This window comes from Diospyros lotus, chromosome 5, assembly GCF_014633365.1.
Source record: "Diospyros lotus cultivar Yz01 chromosome 5, ASM1463336v1, whole genome shotgun sequence".
In the NCBI taxonomy this organism is placed as follows: domain Eukaryota; kingdom Viridiplantae; phylum Streptophyta; class Magnoliopsida; order Ericales; family Ebenaceae; genus Diospyros; species Diospyros lotus.
In genome coordinates this window covers 9,405,319-9,420,383 of record NC_068342.1, presented here as the reverse complement: position 1 = coordinate 9,420,383, position 15,065 = coordinate 9,405,319, and the positions used below count along the sequence as shown (strand labels likewise).

Below are 15,065 nucleotides of genomic sequence, written 5' to 3'. Positions count from 1 at the left end.
TTTGTTTTGAATAAAAACATTTAAAATAACTTTTTGTTGTTTTGAGTTTTTTTTATAATTTTTTTTTTGTTTTCAAAAATACATTTTTAAAAACAACAAAGAGAACGCGTTTTTATTATTTAAAAAAATCAAAAACTAGAAATAACTTGAAAATAGTAAAGAGAACGCAGCCTAAATTTTTCATATGCGAGACGTCCCATACAAATACACAAATTAAATAATTCCGACATTCAAAAATTCTTCTAAATATTTTAAGAAAATAATAAGCAATTATATTCTAATTTTAAAAGAATTTTCAAATATTGAGATAAACATCATCTATAAGAATTCTAATCCTCGTCAGATTAAGAAAAATCAGGGCAAACGTTATTTATAAGAATTCTAATTCTAACAAGATTAGAAAAAATCAAGATAAACGTTATCTACAATAATCTTAATATCAAATTAATTAAGATTACTCCATATCCCTTTAGGGGTGTTCATGGTGTGATTTGGCCAGTTTAAGCCATTTTTAATATGCTAAACCATGTGTGATTTTTTTTATTACTCCAAAATACGGTGCAGTTGGATGCGATTTCATGCTAAAAGTAAAATCGTGTAATAAAGTTCCAGGAACGAAAATGGTTAAAAAAATTAACACTGACTAACCATTGACATATAATAATATTCAGTCTATTGGGCTACAAAATTACTAATTATTTTGGAGTCAATATCAGAGTTGCATTTCTCTTGCTACATGTTTGCATAAATCAAATAGAACAAAAAAAATAAATAAAATAAGAGAAACACAGCTCAAGAAGTTACCTTCCAATGGAAAGTCCCAAAAAGTATCGATTGTAATGCCCTTGACAAAATCTCTCAAGCTCATCCAAGATCCCAAACTGAGATCTGCCACCGTGGAAGGCGTCTCCAATTAAGCGTCGACGAGAGACAACAGTGCGGAGGTGGAGGCAATTTGGGACTTGATCTGGTCAGCGTGCTTTGAGCCCTCAGCAACAATCTCCTTGAAACGCTTGGACGTCTCTGAGATGATGTTGGAGAGCTTCTACAAGCCAATTGTGAGATCCTAAGAGCGCCTCAAGTCCTGTAACAACTAGAGATTGAAAGAAATGTGAGATCCTAACATATCTTAAATTAATTTTCTTAATCCATCATTTTGAATTTATTATCTTATCGATTAAGAGTGTCCATCTTCATCATCAGTCAAGTTAATTTGAGTTTGAGTTCAATTAGATTGTATATGAATTTATAATTTGAAACCCAAATCAACTACTGGATTAGAAAATAAAAGGCCATAGCGAGATGTATTGGATTTAATTAAATAAAATGGAGTGTGATGGAATTGGGTGATTGTCGCAAGACTTGTGTGCAAATCACACACTAGAAATATATCTTTTTTAATAACTTTACGTCCAAATCACACCAGAAATATCTTTTTAATAACTTTACGTATCATTGAAAAATATGCATCCAACAAAATTAAACAACTCATTTAAAGTCCCAAATGTGTATCAACAAAGCCCTACTGAACAACTCATTTTGTGAACAATTAATAAGCTTCTATGATAGGCATAAGACACACTTGTGCCCTTAAATTTGGGGCTTTTAATTATTTGTGTTCCCAAACTTTGAAGGGGACTTAGCCCCTCAAGTTGTATTTTAGAACATATTACATACCTCAATTATGAATTGTGAAGCCATCATGCACATCATTGTCCAGTCAATATTACGCGAAAGTTGCATGCACAATTAAAATATGTGAAGATAACACCATCATCTTCTTCTTCCTCATTCCCAGCGCCGGCAACCTCTCACCTTCCTTGTACTAGTGACAACGATCATCTTTCTTAATGACAACCATTAGGGTTGCCAATTGAAAGGAAGAAGGAAGAAGAAGCCTAATAGCCATGGCCAAGAAGAAGCAAATCGATTGACCATGATAGTGAAGATGCAACTTAATCGGCCATAGCAGGGAAGACCAATTGATCGACGGCTACAAAAATCCATACAACCATGATCGATTGGACCATCCCATTGGCCACGGGCGACGTGTAAATAGTGCAGGTCAGAGAGACCCATGGCAACAGACCTCCATGGTGGTGATGGCAACACGAGGAAGGCAAGCGATTGACTGACCACTTGCCTTCCACGCCTCCGACAACTAGACCTGCCACCCACACAATTGTTGTAAATGTGTAGAAGAAGAAGAAGAAAGACACAAGAGAGAATAGCAAGGTGTTGATGATAGCGGCAGCTACAACGATGGCGACAGTGTAGAGAGAGAGAAATGGATTTGGTTTGCACTGACACATGATAATATCCTATTGATTTTCATTACACAATCAGCATCTCACGTGACAACATCCCCTTAGTTTATAGAAGCGTGTGTCACAAGCACAATTTTGAGATTTGAAGTGTATAATAGGTTCAAATTTGAAAGTTGATGGGCACAATAGATCTCCCTTCAAATTCAGGAACACAATTGGTTAAACACACCTCAAGTCCAGGAGCATAGATGTGTATTTAGCCTCTATAATATGATAATTGATTTGAGTGGAGTGGAGTGCAGACACCCATGGACATGGTCTAAACCTACCTAGAATCAATTTTGTGTCCAAATTTATAGAAACCATTTTATGTAGGTAGAAAAAAGTCTCAAACTATGTATTGAGTATATGTAGGTTGGGTTGGTTTTTTGATTGGAAGAGTAGTAACGTCTTAAAATTGAGCCTTATGCTTTTTAGTATTCTCCTTGTTAAAATGAAATAATGATACAGATTTGACTTTGCCAAAAATATAAACGAACTCATATTTGTACTGTACCCCACCCAGGGCCCAGGCTATTTGAATCTCAGTTCAAAGCAACACAGAAGATAGAAGACGAAGAAGCAAGCCTACCTTAACAAGTAACATTTTTGAGTTTCTAACTCGAGCTTCAATGTGTCTTTTCTTTTAAGTCACGCTGCTTAATTAGTAGCTCAGTTTTAAGGAGTTGAAAACAAATCTTAAGGAGAGCTGTAAGCTAAATAGATCACGTACAGGCCAAATGGTGCATTTTACAACAATCAATCAGAAGAAAAATCTTGGGGGAAGTGGGGGGGGCTTCCTCAGTTCAATGGAAGTTCATCACCATGGCCAGGAGATAGATCATTATATATATTATTTTTACAAGTACCTACCTCAGCAGGAATGGCGGCTCCCCCGCCGGATCCGCCTGCGGAAAGGCCGGCACGCCTCGATGCTGAGATCGACGGCAGCCGCCAGAGCCATAAAGATGGCGGCATCCTCCACGCAAGTCACGTGTCGAATGGCCAGTTGTACCAACGGCTTGCTGCTCTTCCCTTCCCCTTGCACTCTGCAGCTCATGACGAACCCGCCTGTGACTGGGCTTAAGGCAGCAAAGTCACCGCTGCTCTGTGGGCTGGTTACCGGCGTCACAGCTGTGCGAATCTCCTGTCTGTCTGTGTCGATGAAAAACTCACCACCCTTCTCGGCGTTGAGGAAAATCTCAGACATGAGAAGCTCCCCGGCCTCCTCTCCGGAGAGGAGATGGAAACGGCAGCAAATTGAGTCTCTGATGGCACGCTCGCGCCACGCCTCGAGCTTCCCCCATGGCTGCCAGCTTTCGGGCCTGCAGGCATCTGGGCGAACGATCAACCAAGCTCCTGGGTTGGACCTGGCAACCCAATCACAACCTGTTGATGGAACAAAGGGAGTGGTTATGAAGGCTGCAGCAACGGCTGAGCCAGAGAGGTCATGTATCTTCACCTTCCATCCCTTCCTCTCTCTCCTTTCCGTTTCTTGTTCAGATCTATCAGAGCAGAAAATGATCAGTAACAGTAGGCAATCAAAGGGTCTACCTGGGATATCCTGTAAATTTCTCGTACATGGACTACTATCTACTAGCTAATGACAAAAATTAGCAGCACAACAGGTTCAAAATTCCATAATTAATAGGAGGAGCTTTTTTGTGGATTATTTATTTCACAGGGCAGAAACAGGGTCTGTCATATGAAAGTGAGAGAACGTTCTGCTTCTCCATCCAATTTGAGCATCATGTAATAATCAATACCAGTAGGTTGGATCACCTAAAAAACATAATAAAATTAGAGCAAGAATAAAAAGATAAAGATATTGTGTGAAATTCGCATCACCTGTCCCGACTAAATTTGCAACTGAAGATAGGCTGCTTGATGTTGCCTTGAAGCTGAACTATCTGAGGACTCAATTTAGTCTGATCCTCAAATTGGAAAATGTATCTCGGATCAGGGTCCAATTTAACTCGCAAATGGAGCTCTGCTCCAGGCTTTTTACCACTCTCCTGCTTGCCTTTACCAATGCCTATCCACCCATTGAAAAGAATCACCGACTTCCCTTCACCCCATTCGGGGCCGACTTCTAACTTAAAAGTTCCTATCCGCTCCCTTTTGACACCAACCCCACAATGGGATGGTCCCTTTCGTCCTGCATAAACGACTATCTTCAGGCAAGCATGGGAAGCATAGAAACACCCCGGTGCCAACAGTGCTTTCAAGTCAGATTTTTCAAAATAAAAGCTGGAGGCAATGCTCTGGGGATCTGGCATAGCTTCAGGAGAAGACACAAAGGGGACTGATGTTGTCTGCACAGGAAAACCTCGAAGACGAATTTTGCATGAGCATTGAGTTAATGCATGGATTCCAGATTTAGCAGCAGTCAAAGCTGGTCCAGGGACTCTCAATCCTAGTGAACCAATTGACAACCTAATAAACGCCTGAGGATCCATCTGGGTCACAAACTCGCCATGGATCACAAAGTTGCTACTTTAAACAGACAAATGAGCCTGTCACATCCGTAGCAAAGAATCATCAATGGGCAGTTCAAATTGAAGGGTTTAATAGCAAGACAGCATCGTAAGAGGATTCGCATGAGCATGCAAAAGTAGATCAAGTTTTTTGTTATATTCTTGTCCAAAATTCTCTTATAGTGATTTGTTTATTGGGAGACAGCCCACACCTGTACCATGACATATGAATTCCAATATTTAATTTACATGCATATAGGAGGTACATATCCTCGACAGACAATGCACAAGGTATATATAGAAGTCTGTTTTGTTCAGGAAGAAACCTCATGAAATTGTTCTGTCCAAATAATTAAGTAATTTAACAAGCTTACATGCAGGGCTTCTTAGCTCTAACATTACAAACTCTGACAGGGATCACCTTGAGAACACAGCTTCACACTGACATTAAAGGGGCATTATTTTATTTTCTATTATAAACTATGAGTCTCTCGGCTTCCAATCAGAAAATGCATAGGGAAACAATAATAATATTCCTTGGATATGGGAAGGAATTCCAGAGCTTTTCCAACAATTTTAGTAACCTATCTTGCAAAGTTATAGTTTTTTCTATTTTTTGTGTTATAGTAGTTACTTCATATAGGTCAGAATCGGTTGTTTGGATAAATATCAACAGTCATTGATAGAGCAAAAGTCTTCATCCCAGCTAAGATCCCGTGCAAAAGCTATACATAACAAGACGGAGCTAATGGTCAATAGACTAAATCAAATATTGCATAATGAAATGAGAGAATTTAATCTCGTGGAAAAGGTTGTCCAATACAACTTCATCCTGTGTATAAGTTTACAGGCATCTTGACTATAGATTTGCTCTCTATCTTCTCTTCTTTGCCAGTTTGCCCTCAAACATGATATGAAGGAAATATTATTTCCATCTCCAACTCTCCTTGATTCTTGAGGAATTGCCAGCGAAGAAAAGAAAAGCTAGAGAACTGAGTAATAATGAAAGCCCCTTGGAGAGTAGTTAAGCACATCCTCTCCCTCATCTCGTTCTATACAAAAAATTATATGCAAATGATTGACAAAAAATGACAGAGTATTTGCATCAACAAAGAACGGTAAGTTCAATTATACCGACGTTTAATAATAGATTATCTCCAGTTTTGTTAAAGTATTTTTTATGAGTGTCATAATTGGATGTTTGGCGCCTAAGATTATTAAACCCAGCAAAGGGAAAAAGAAAATCCTATATCTTGGTGTCTTCCATTGTATTGTTGCAGTATGAAAAAATATCTTAGTCTTGCAATTATGCTACAAACTGAAGAGAAATCATCAAAACTTAAGCTTTCTTGCATTTCAATTTAGCCTCAGGACTGCAATTTAAAATTTAAAAGAAAACCAAGCAAAATTGTCAAGAATAAAACGTAGCAACCACAAATCTGAACACAACCCACAAACTAACTATACTATTTCTTGCACCAAAAAGGCCAAAATTGAACAGATAAAGCAAAGTCAAAGCCACTAACACACTCCAGACAACGTGAAAATCACATAACTAGCCATTAGAGTAAAAACCCACCTTTCTACGAGCCTTTCCCTTTCTTCAAAGCCTCTGAAAATCACCACCACTTTCCACTCCAAAGAGTGGAAACGGATTCCCTGAGAACAACATTACCCCGAAAATCTGCGTTTCTCTCTCCAGATCTAATTATAATGTCAATGATCGAAGGTGGGTTTGCGATTAAACTGAAAACCCACTTCCTACATCACGTAGAAAGTCGCGTGGATCACGAGAAACGCTTTCTGCGATATGCGTAAAAACTACAAGTTCATCTACATATACGTGAACTCTGTATCTGGGAAGAAAACGGTGTGAATTGTTTGGGAAGAACAAAATCTAGAGGGGTAAAGCAAAGGATTAATAATAAACTAAACAGCGGCTTATATTATATATATATATATATATATATGTGTGCATCAATTTAGTGGAGGGGGGGGGGGGAGTTGTACAGCGACGAAGAAAGGGGGACCCAAATGCGATGAAAATGAGGTGATGATGGACGAATCATGAAATAGCCTTCAATTTTATTAATTGAGAATGGAACAGTTGATGAAAAGATATATATATATATATTAATTAATAGTGTTATAATATTAAAATTACCAATACAATATTCATGATGATATTTCAATCATAAATAATTGCTCATACTAATCACAAGATGATGTTATTATTTGGTGTGAATTGTTGTTGTGTGTTAGGAGATTGATAATATTATTATGATTTGAATGGCAGCATAATTTACAGTTAAACATTAAAGTCGTAATATTGACAATTTTTTGATGAACGGCGGGGGGGCCCAACCCAAGTGGTATGTTCAAGTGGTACGGTGGTCCTCTGATTATTTGAGTGCCCATGTTCTAAGGCAACCGACTATTGGTCACTTAATTGTCTTCACAGTCAAAATCAAGTACAGCTTATTTTGATATGGACCCATTCATTATCTCCAATATATTATATATAAAATATTATTATTATTATTATTATTTATATATAAACACACACGCACGTATCCACATGCATATTGTTGCTACAGCACAGCACTCAGATTCTTTTTTTTTTTTTATGTTAATTAGTCATCTAAGACTAAGAGTTGGTTAAAAATGAATTTATATTTACGTAACAATCAATCCCATCTAATTTATTGAAAAAGCACTCGGTGTTGATATCAGGGATCAAATTGGAGGAAGTAAAAGGTTTATTTTCAATTAATCTTTTATTTCTATAATAATATTATTTATGCAGTGATAAGTGTGTATGGTGGAGTTGGTGAGTGACCAATAATAATAATAATCCACGAGCCACAATATAAAACAAAGCAATTTGTAGAGAAGAAACAACTAACAGATGCAAAATAATGAAGCTACAGAGGATAAGTTGACGAGAATCAGGAAAAAAAAGAATAATAATAAGAAATAAAAGAAAGATAGCACCACCCATTTGAAAAGATAAACATGTGTCAACTCCTCCTAGAACGCATTGAAGTTGAGCTAGCTTATTGGTCTATCCTATCCTGTGTGATCCATAAAATGCTTTGCCAAGAACAACCACATTTTTGCTGTGTCATTGGTGGAGTACAGCTTGTTTGCTCGGTGTGATTAGGATCCATTGGATATAAATACATACATTGATGATAAATGGATGCTCCCTTTGTTTCGTTTTAATGTAAACTATTGTGCATCATGCGCATTCAAAATGAGAATTGTAATTGGCTTGTATTGTAAAAAGTTTCACAAGTTCATCGTATATAATCCTCACTTGACAAGCAAGGCACATCCACTTCTTAAGAAACATAAGACTGGTAACAAGAGGCATTTTTTAAGCACTTGCATGCATTTCTTCCATCTTCCTAGCCTGATTCTTAACTTTATCTATCACTCTTCCCGTTCATTGCAACAAGTGTTTGCAGCATGAATGGCCATGAACCAACCATATACACCCCACTTAAAGCCCTATGAAACAACTTAGCAACAACTTCATCAATATCTAATTCATCCAAACAGATAAAAACAAGCACCAGTTATCACATAAAGATTTCTAATTACATGAGCATGCCAGCAGCACAGTTCCGCAGTTTCTGACTGAAAAACACAATCCCTAAGAAGGTTAAAAAGGAAGAAGACTAAAGTGATGTCCAACCCAGACCCATTGACATCGAGACGCATTAATATGACCATCACTTCCATCTCTTGAAGCCCATGAATTTTCCCTTGTGCTTTCCAAACATTCCGTGCTTCCAGCGCTTACCAAACTTCCCGTGCTTAAATTTCCCATGCTTGAATTTGCCGTGGTGATGGCCAAAACTCCCGTGTGCAAGATGATGCGCGCCATAAGCAGCCGCGGCTGCAGCAGCACCCCCAGCTAAAAGTGATCCCATTCCCATACCACCGCCATGCCCTGTATGCATCGTTAGCAAAGGGATTAAATGTCTTGAACAAAAGAGGAGTACCAGGACGTCACTACTACGTACGTGAAAAGAATTACACATCTGTATGATTAGAGTCAAAAGCCACCACCACCAACTAGCAGAGAGTTAGTAACAGGAATACTTTACAGCAAACTAAACTATTGGACGTGAAAGGGAAGTCGTAAAAACAATTCACATGAAAATGGACCTGTCAGGGAATTAAGCGACGAACCATCAATTTTTTCTATTTTTGGACATCTTCATTGCAAGAATCAAGATAATTTCTGCAACTCTTTTGACTCCAAAAATCATCAAAAAGCAATAACTTGTGGCTATTTGAGCACATCTTAGGAGATGATGCACTTGATAGATCTCTGCCAATTTTTCTTTTTTCTTTTTTTTTTTATTTTCTGGGCTCAAGAACTGGATAGAAATATAAACCAATCATAAATATAGGCGGTCCTTGTTTCTTCTGTCAACTAATAGTATTCAATATTTTTTTCCCCTGCCACTATCTCCATGCATCACAACACAAGAAAGCAAGAATGACAAGAAAGGCCCAGAAAGACATTCACAAGTGAAGAATGAACTCTATGGTGAAAAACATATTCTAACACTGAAGAGCAACTCAAATATTAACAGACAACAAAAAAAACTCTATGGTGAGGTCCCTTTATTGGAGAATGTTATCTTAAATACAGCTCAGGATATCAAAATCGTGCATAAAAATACCTGAATGGTGTGGAGCTGATGGACCAGGATAACCTGCTGGGGGATATCCACCTGGAGGATAAGCTGATGGTGGGGGAGGATACCCAGATGGAGGGTATCCACCAGGAGGAGGATATCCGGCTGGAGGGTATCCACCATATCCGGCTGGCGGATATCCTCCTGGAGGGTGGCCTTGGGGGGGATATCCATGAGGAGGATACGCTTGTGGAGGGTATGCCCCATGATGATGACCATAGTGTCCAGCAGCATATCCCGCAAGATGAGAAAAGAGTCCTTTGTCACTAGATTCATCGCGATTATCATTTCCACCACCCATTTCTCTTCAACTTGAAATTGATAAACTGAAAATATAAATGAATTCATTGGGACTAGAACATAGGGATTTTCCTTTTCAGGGACTCTAAAATAGACAAGAAAAGAGATGCATCGCAAAGTAAATTATGGTCTCATAATGTACAATCTAATACTTCTAATCAACATCAAATGATTTGATCATTTTGTTCCCTGTGAATCCATCTTTCAGACAGAAAAAATTTACATTTAAGCTCAGAATTGACATTATACACTTTTCATCCCCTTCCTCACCCTTGTGGAGTGTTGCGATTTCTTATTTCGAAGGGAGTTTATATTGTTAAATAGAAACATCATGAAAGCATGAATAGCCAAATGAAGTGGTCCAAATTCTACAGTTATGTGCAGAACGCATCTGTTTCTCTTTCTGACCAACAATAGAATCGCATCAAATTTTACATGTTAAACAAAATTTTCAGTAATTAAGCAGTATTCCTCTTATAATTTCATTAGAAAGATATAAATAAACCAAAGACCCAAAAATAGAATAGTCATTAATAATCTGGAAAAGGCTCAAGTTTGGGCCAACAATTATCTTTAAGTATAGTGAACAGAGATTTAGCAAATCAACTCATGCAAGGAAACTGTTATATGTCTTCTTAGTTCAATAGAGGCATTTTCCTTCCAGTATGTGAGTTACCCGTATAACAGAGAAAAACCAGAATTTTTCACTAATTTTCCACATTTAAAAAAAAAGGGCAAAATAACCCATTTTCAAAATAATTACTAGAATACTGCCTTCTTGGCCACCTGGGGATGCCACACTGGAGCAGGAGTCAACATCGCTGCTTTGTCAACACAGAACCACCTGTGCCACAGGCAATGCTTGTTGAACCCTTAGACAAAAATCATCCAAGTGGTGGTACAATTAAGGGAGATTTAGAGCCAAGTGCTATAAGTTATAGCCGCTTGTGGTACAAGCGGCTCTAATGAAGAAGAAAACCTCGTCTCTTTCTTCTTCATTTGGAAAGCTCTCAAGAAAAAGCCACCAGAAGAGAGAAAAAAGCAGTGAGTGGGAAAGAAAAAATTGCAAACACGTGTTTCTTTGCCCACACCACTATGCAGTCAAGAATCAATCTAATTAATAAACTTGATTTATGAGCCTGAAATTGAGATTCCAGTGAAAATGAAGAGGGCAAAGTGCAGTTAATCCTTTAAGAATCATCTTTTTTCCAATTATGGGAGCTGCATGTGACATAAGAATATAACAGAAATTCACATCGAGGCCATGGTGGTGTAAAAATATAACTGCAGTAGTTTTGTAAGTTTGAATAAATGACGGCATAAGTGTAAAGTAGGATTGAAGTGAAAGTACGAGGGTGCAAAACACATTTAAACCCAGAATATTTTTGGTTACAGAACACCCAAAGCAATAAGGTAAATCCTTGGTAGCAAGGGTAAGATGGTTTCATTTGTTATAAAAACAGTCTTTTTGCAACACAACGGTGTAGAGAAACAACTTGTCATGTACCTGGGGCATACTGTAATAAATAAAAATAGTGGTAAGTGTTGAGCCAAGTTGCTCAAATTAATAAAGTTTTGATGATTAACAAAAAGAGAATTTTTAATATACAAAATATAGTATTTTTAGTTATTAACAAAAAGAGTATTTTTATTAAATATATTAATTATAGTATCAAATTATGTTTAATTAATTTATAAAATATTTTTCATAACATGTGTATTACCAAAAATATTATTTTCTATTAAAAATATTTTTTATATAATTTTTAGATTAATTTATAAAATATTTTTTATAGTATATGTGTTACCAAAAATATTATTTTCTATTAAAAATATATTTTTTAATTTAATTTATTAAATATTTTTTTATAAGTATATGTATTTTTAAAAATGTTATTTTCCATTAAAATTATTTTTCAAAGTATTTCTAAAATGTATAAAAAATAATTTTGCTAAATTTGGACCAAAAAAATTAATTTTTCACTTTTGATACAGTACCACTACAGTGACGCTACTATGCCCCTCCAACGATCAAAATTTTGACCGTTGCTACAGAACACATTACCGTTGCTACAGTGAAGTTCATCGTTGCTACAGTTAATTTGACCGTTACTACAATGCTGCTACAGTAATTTCCAGAATGCTTATAAATAGCTCCAAACTCATTTTGGAGAGTATTCTTTGCTCGTATTGCCTATCCAAAACACTCAAAAGCTCCCAAAAACCCTCAAGCTAATTTCCAAATATTCCAAAGCTCTTAAAGATTTATTGCGCATCCACCGAAGAGGCACAAGGCAAGAGGAGAAAAAGAGATCACAAAATCGAATCCAATCTTCTCCATTCAAACTCATATATATATAGTTATAAAATCTTAATTTGTTTAAAATTAAATAACAAGAATTTAATTAAAAGAAAATAATTTATATATTCTTAGAGAAAATAAATAATCAATAATATTTATTAAAAGGGAAAAAAATTTTAAACACTCAATTCACCCCCCTCTCTTGAGTGGCCATACCTTAAGGGACCAACATGAAGAAAATCCTATAAATCATTGTATAGGGTTAATAGTCAGCTATGTTCTTAGGCAGTCATTTTGGGCGGGAGATGTAGCATGTGAAGGAAGGTTATAAATTGTGGTCGGCCATATTCTTTGGGCTATTGAGAATTTTGAATGAAATCTAAATTTCCCTCTCAATCTACTTCTCCATTTCTCTCCCTATTCTTCTAACTCTCTTCCTCCCTTTTACGAGATCCTTCTCGTTCTTGTTATGATCTCTACCACTCAGAAGAGATCAGTTCTTAAAACATTGCCAGATCCTTGCGGATCTAACAATTTGGTATCAGAGCCGAATTTTGAGACTTGTGAGCGAAGGAGACATCAATGGCTGAAGGCACACGGATGAAAGGATTGGAGGCTCAAGTGCAACAATGCGGATCCTCGATGGCAAACTTGCAAGCAAGGGTAGATCAATTGAAGTTGGGATCTGATAGGAACCATGTGGCGATCATCGCCATGGACAAGAAACTGGATGTGCCGGTAACACAGATCCAAGAAGAGCTACAAGGATTTATGGTGGTGTTTGCAAGGCAGCATCAGGTAAGCATTCCACCTGATTTTCCCCCTCGAGAGAGGACAGATTTGATTCTACCCAGACAAAGCAGAACAGATCCTATGATACCAGGGAGAAGAAGGAATCTGAGGACCGCTGAGATGTTGGTTAGCGAAGAAGATCAAGGTGAGCCAGGGGAGGCCAGATGGGAACGACAACAGAAGGCGTTGGTAAACCACAATCTGCATGGTTTACCCATGCCAAGGCTGGAAATTCCCTTATTCGATGGGACAAACCCTCGTTGGTGGATTAGGAGATGTAACAGTGGTATCAGAGCCGACCCCATGATTCCCAGTGCAAGCGAGCAGCAACGGAGATGACGCCGACATTGCAGTATTCGCTAGGGACTAGCAGTGGCTAACGCACAGCCTGTCGTCGTAGGCACCGGGCTGCAAAGTATGGTGGTATATTATAGTCCGCTGCAGGGTATGGAACTTGTCCCACATTGAAAATTCAGGCTCCTAGTGTGGGGATTATAACTTCTTGGGCACTCTCCTCTTAATAGCTAGCTTTTGACGGTGATTTCTACCCAAGGGTTGTAACACGACTCTTCCCCAAATCCCACAAAGCGTAGAGCTTTTGCACTAGTATGCCGTTTTTATTTTGCTCTGGTATGCCCTTTTTAACGTTTGCGACCAGAAGGTCACAGGTTGAAGTAATAGATACAGAGACTTTTCGCAACACAAAGGTGTACAAAAACGACTCTTTTCCAACCATCACAAAGCAGGGAACCTGGTCTAGTACTAGTACGCCGGTTCATAACACTAAGAGGATGTTTTTCTATGCATGACAACCAAGAAAATTCACAACTCTTGTGGATCTATCTAAAACAGATTTAGGAAAAATGGAAATTGGATCTAAATTATACATTCAAGATGGTCCTAATCATAATAAAAGCGAAGGCTCGTAGCAAAAAGTAACTCAATATCAAGAACTGTTTTAAATCATCCTTAAAAGACATCCACGAGGGGGTTTCATTCTTTTTCTTTTTCCCTGGGAATCGTGATCAATGAACATGCTAAAAGCAACCAAATACATCCGCACAGACAAACATGCCGAAGAACATAACAAGACGAACAAGCAATCAAACCCCACAAAGAAAAAAAGAAAAAAAAAAACAAAACAAAAACCCACCATAAGAACAAGGACTAAAACAATCTAGTAGTGAACAGAGAGAGATGAACGCACCAAGCTTACCGAATCGATCGAGAGGGAGAGAGAGGCTTTCTGAAATTCGAAGTGGGTTGATGAATCAGAACCCAACAATTCTGGCGGTGATCCGAAGGCGTGGATATATATATATATATATGAGGCGGAGAAGCGATCTGTATGGAAATTCGCAGGCGTCACTTCGACGCGTTCATCTCTTCCTTGGAATTCACGAATTCCAATAATGTCATATTTCTATTTCAGACTGCATTACTTCGTGGCCTCAAATCTTAGCCCTTAAGATTTATTTTTTTATTGTATTTAATATTTATATGTTTTTGGATATATCATCTGTGCGAACACTCTGATCACACAACCCGGGCCCCTAAGTGTGAAGCTCTTGTAATTTAGTTTTAGATCTTAAATTGATTATTGTATTTTTAAGAAGTTATTATATTATTTGATGTTAAGTTAAATTAGTTATTAAATTGTCCATTATTTATTATTTATCTTTAATTAGGAATATAGTTAAATGTAATTGCTTGCATGGCATTTGGGTTAGCTTACTTGTAACGGTGGAAAATTTGGTGGCTAATAACAATTGTAATTTTGTCGTGACAGCAGGACAATACACCAACAGAAAATGTATGGCACCTTCCATGTGAAAATTATGGGTCAAGTTTGGCGTCCCAATCTTTGACCCGTAATTGTTTGTTATTTGAGATTATTCTAAACACCTTCCACTGCCTGAAGCCATTGGACACGGCGCAGGTTACCAGGGATACGATATAATTTCGCTGACTGGACTAATTGTTATATTATTACGTGGGCTACGTGACATATTTTTGGCCCATTTGGTGGCCTTCCATTTTTGTTAAATTGTCAATCAATAAAATAAGATTTTGTACAGGATTGGCACAGTTATGTTCTTATCAACTCAAATGAAATTTTATTTAATGATTATCGATAATTATTTTAATGAATTGATTTGTCTTTTAGAACTTG

General features: G+C 37.4%; 2 protein-coding genes across 4 annotated transcripts; both read right to left on the bottom strand.

Moving 5' to 3' along the window:
* Positions 1-2,009: 2,009 nt before the first annotated feature.
* On the bottom strand, positions 2,010-6,715 carry LOC127802720 (uncharacterized). 2 transcript variants are annotated; one of them, XM_052338705.1, is made up of 4 exons: positions 6,363-6,715; positions 4,155-4,822; positions 3,180-3,811; positions 2,010-2,167 (listed from the first exon to the last, which is right to left on the bottom strand). In XM_052338705.1, exons 2-3 carry the CDS (start codon positions 4,763-4,765, stop codon positions 3,181-3,183), a joined length of 1,242 nt encoding a protein of 413 aa, XP_052194665.1. In that variant the 5' UTR covers positions 4,766-4,822; positions 6,363-6,715; the 3' UTR covers positions 2,010-2,167; position 3,180. The 2 variants fall into 2 exon arrangements, with proteins under 2 accessions (XP_052194665.1, XP_052194664.1); XM_052338704.1 differs by lacking the exon at positions 2,010-2,167 and having other exon boundaries at positions 2,929-3,811; positions 6,363-6,714.
* A 1,593-nt stretch (positions 6,716-8,308) lies between these two features.
* LOC127801968 (glycine-rich protein A3) lies at positions 8,309-14,335 on the bottom strand. 2 transcript variants are annotated; one of them, XM_052337547.1, is made up of 3 exons: positions 14,100-14,335; positions 9,484-9,824; positions 8,309-8,741 (listed from the first exon to the last, which is right to left on the bottom strand). In XM_052337547.1, exons 2-3 carry the CDS (start codon positions 9,797-9,799, stop codon positions 8,521-8,523), a joined length of 537 nt encoding a protein of 178 aa, XP_052193507.1. In that variant the 5' UTR covers positions 9,800-9,824; positions 14,100-14,335; the 3' UTR covers positions 8,309-8,520. The 2 variants fall into 2 exon arrangements, with proteins under 2 accessions (XP_052193507.1, XP_052193508.1); XM_052337548.1 differs by having other exon boundaries at positions 14,109-14,335.
* Between the last annotated feature and the right edge of the window lie 730 nt (positions 14,336-15,065).

What these genes read in the sequence shown, in the direction of transcription:
- LOC127802720 (XM_052338705.1), bottom strand. Translation starts at nt 4,765, where the DNA reads ATGGATCCTCAGGCGTTTATTAGGTTGTCAATTGGTTCACTAGGATTG. An exon ending in TGCAAATTTAGTCGGGACAG is followed by an intron (nt 3,812 to 4,154) that starts GTGATGCGAATT and finishes CTGCTCTGATAG; the next exon opens with ATCTGAACAAGAAACGGAAA.
- LOC127801968 (XM_052337547.1), bottom strand. Translation starts at nt 9,799, where the DNA reads ATGGGTGGTGGAAATGATAATCGCGATGAATCTAGTGACAAAGGACTC. An exon ending in ATCAGCTCCACACCATTCAG is followed by an intron (nt 8,742 to 9,483) that starts GTATTTTTATGC and finishes CGATGCATACAG; the next exon opens with GGCATGGCGGTGGTATGGGA.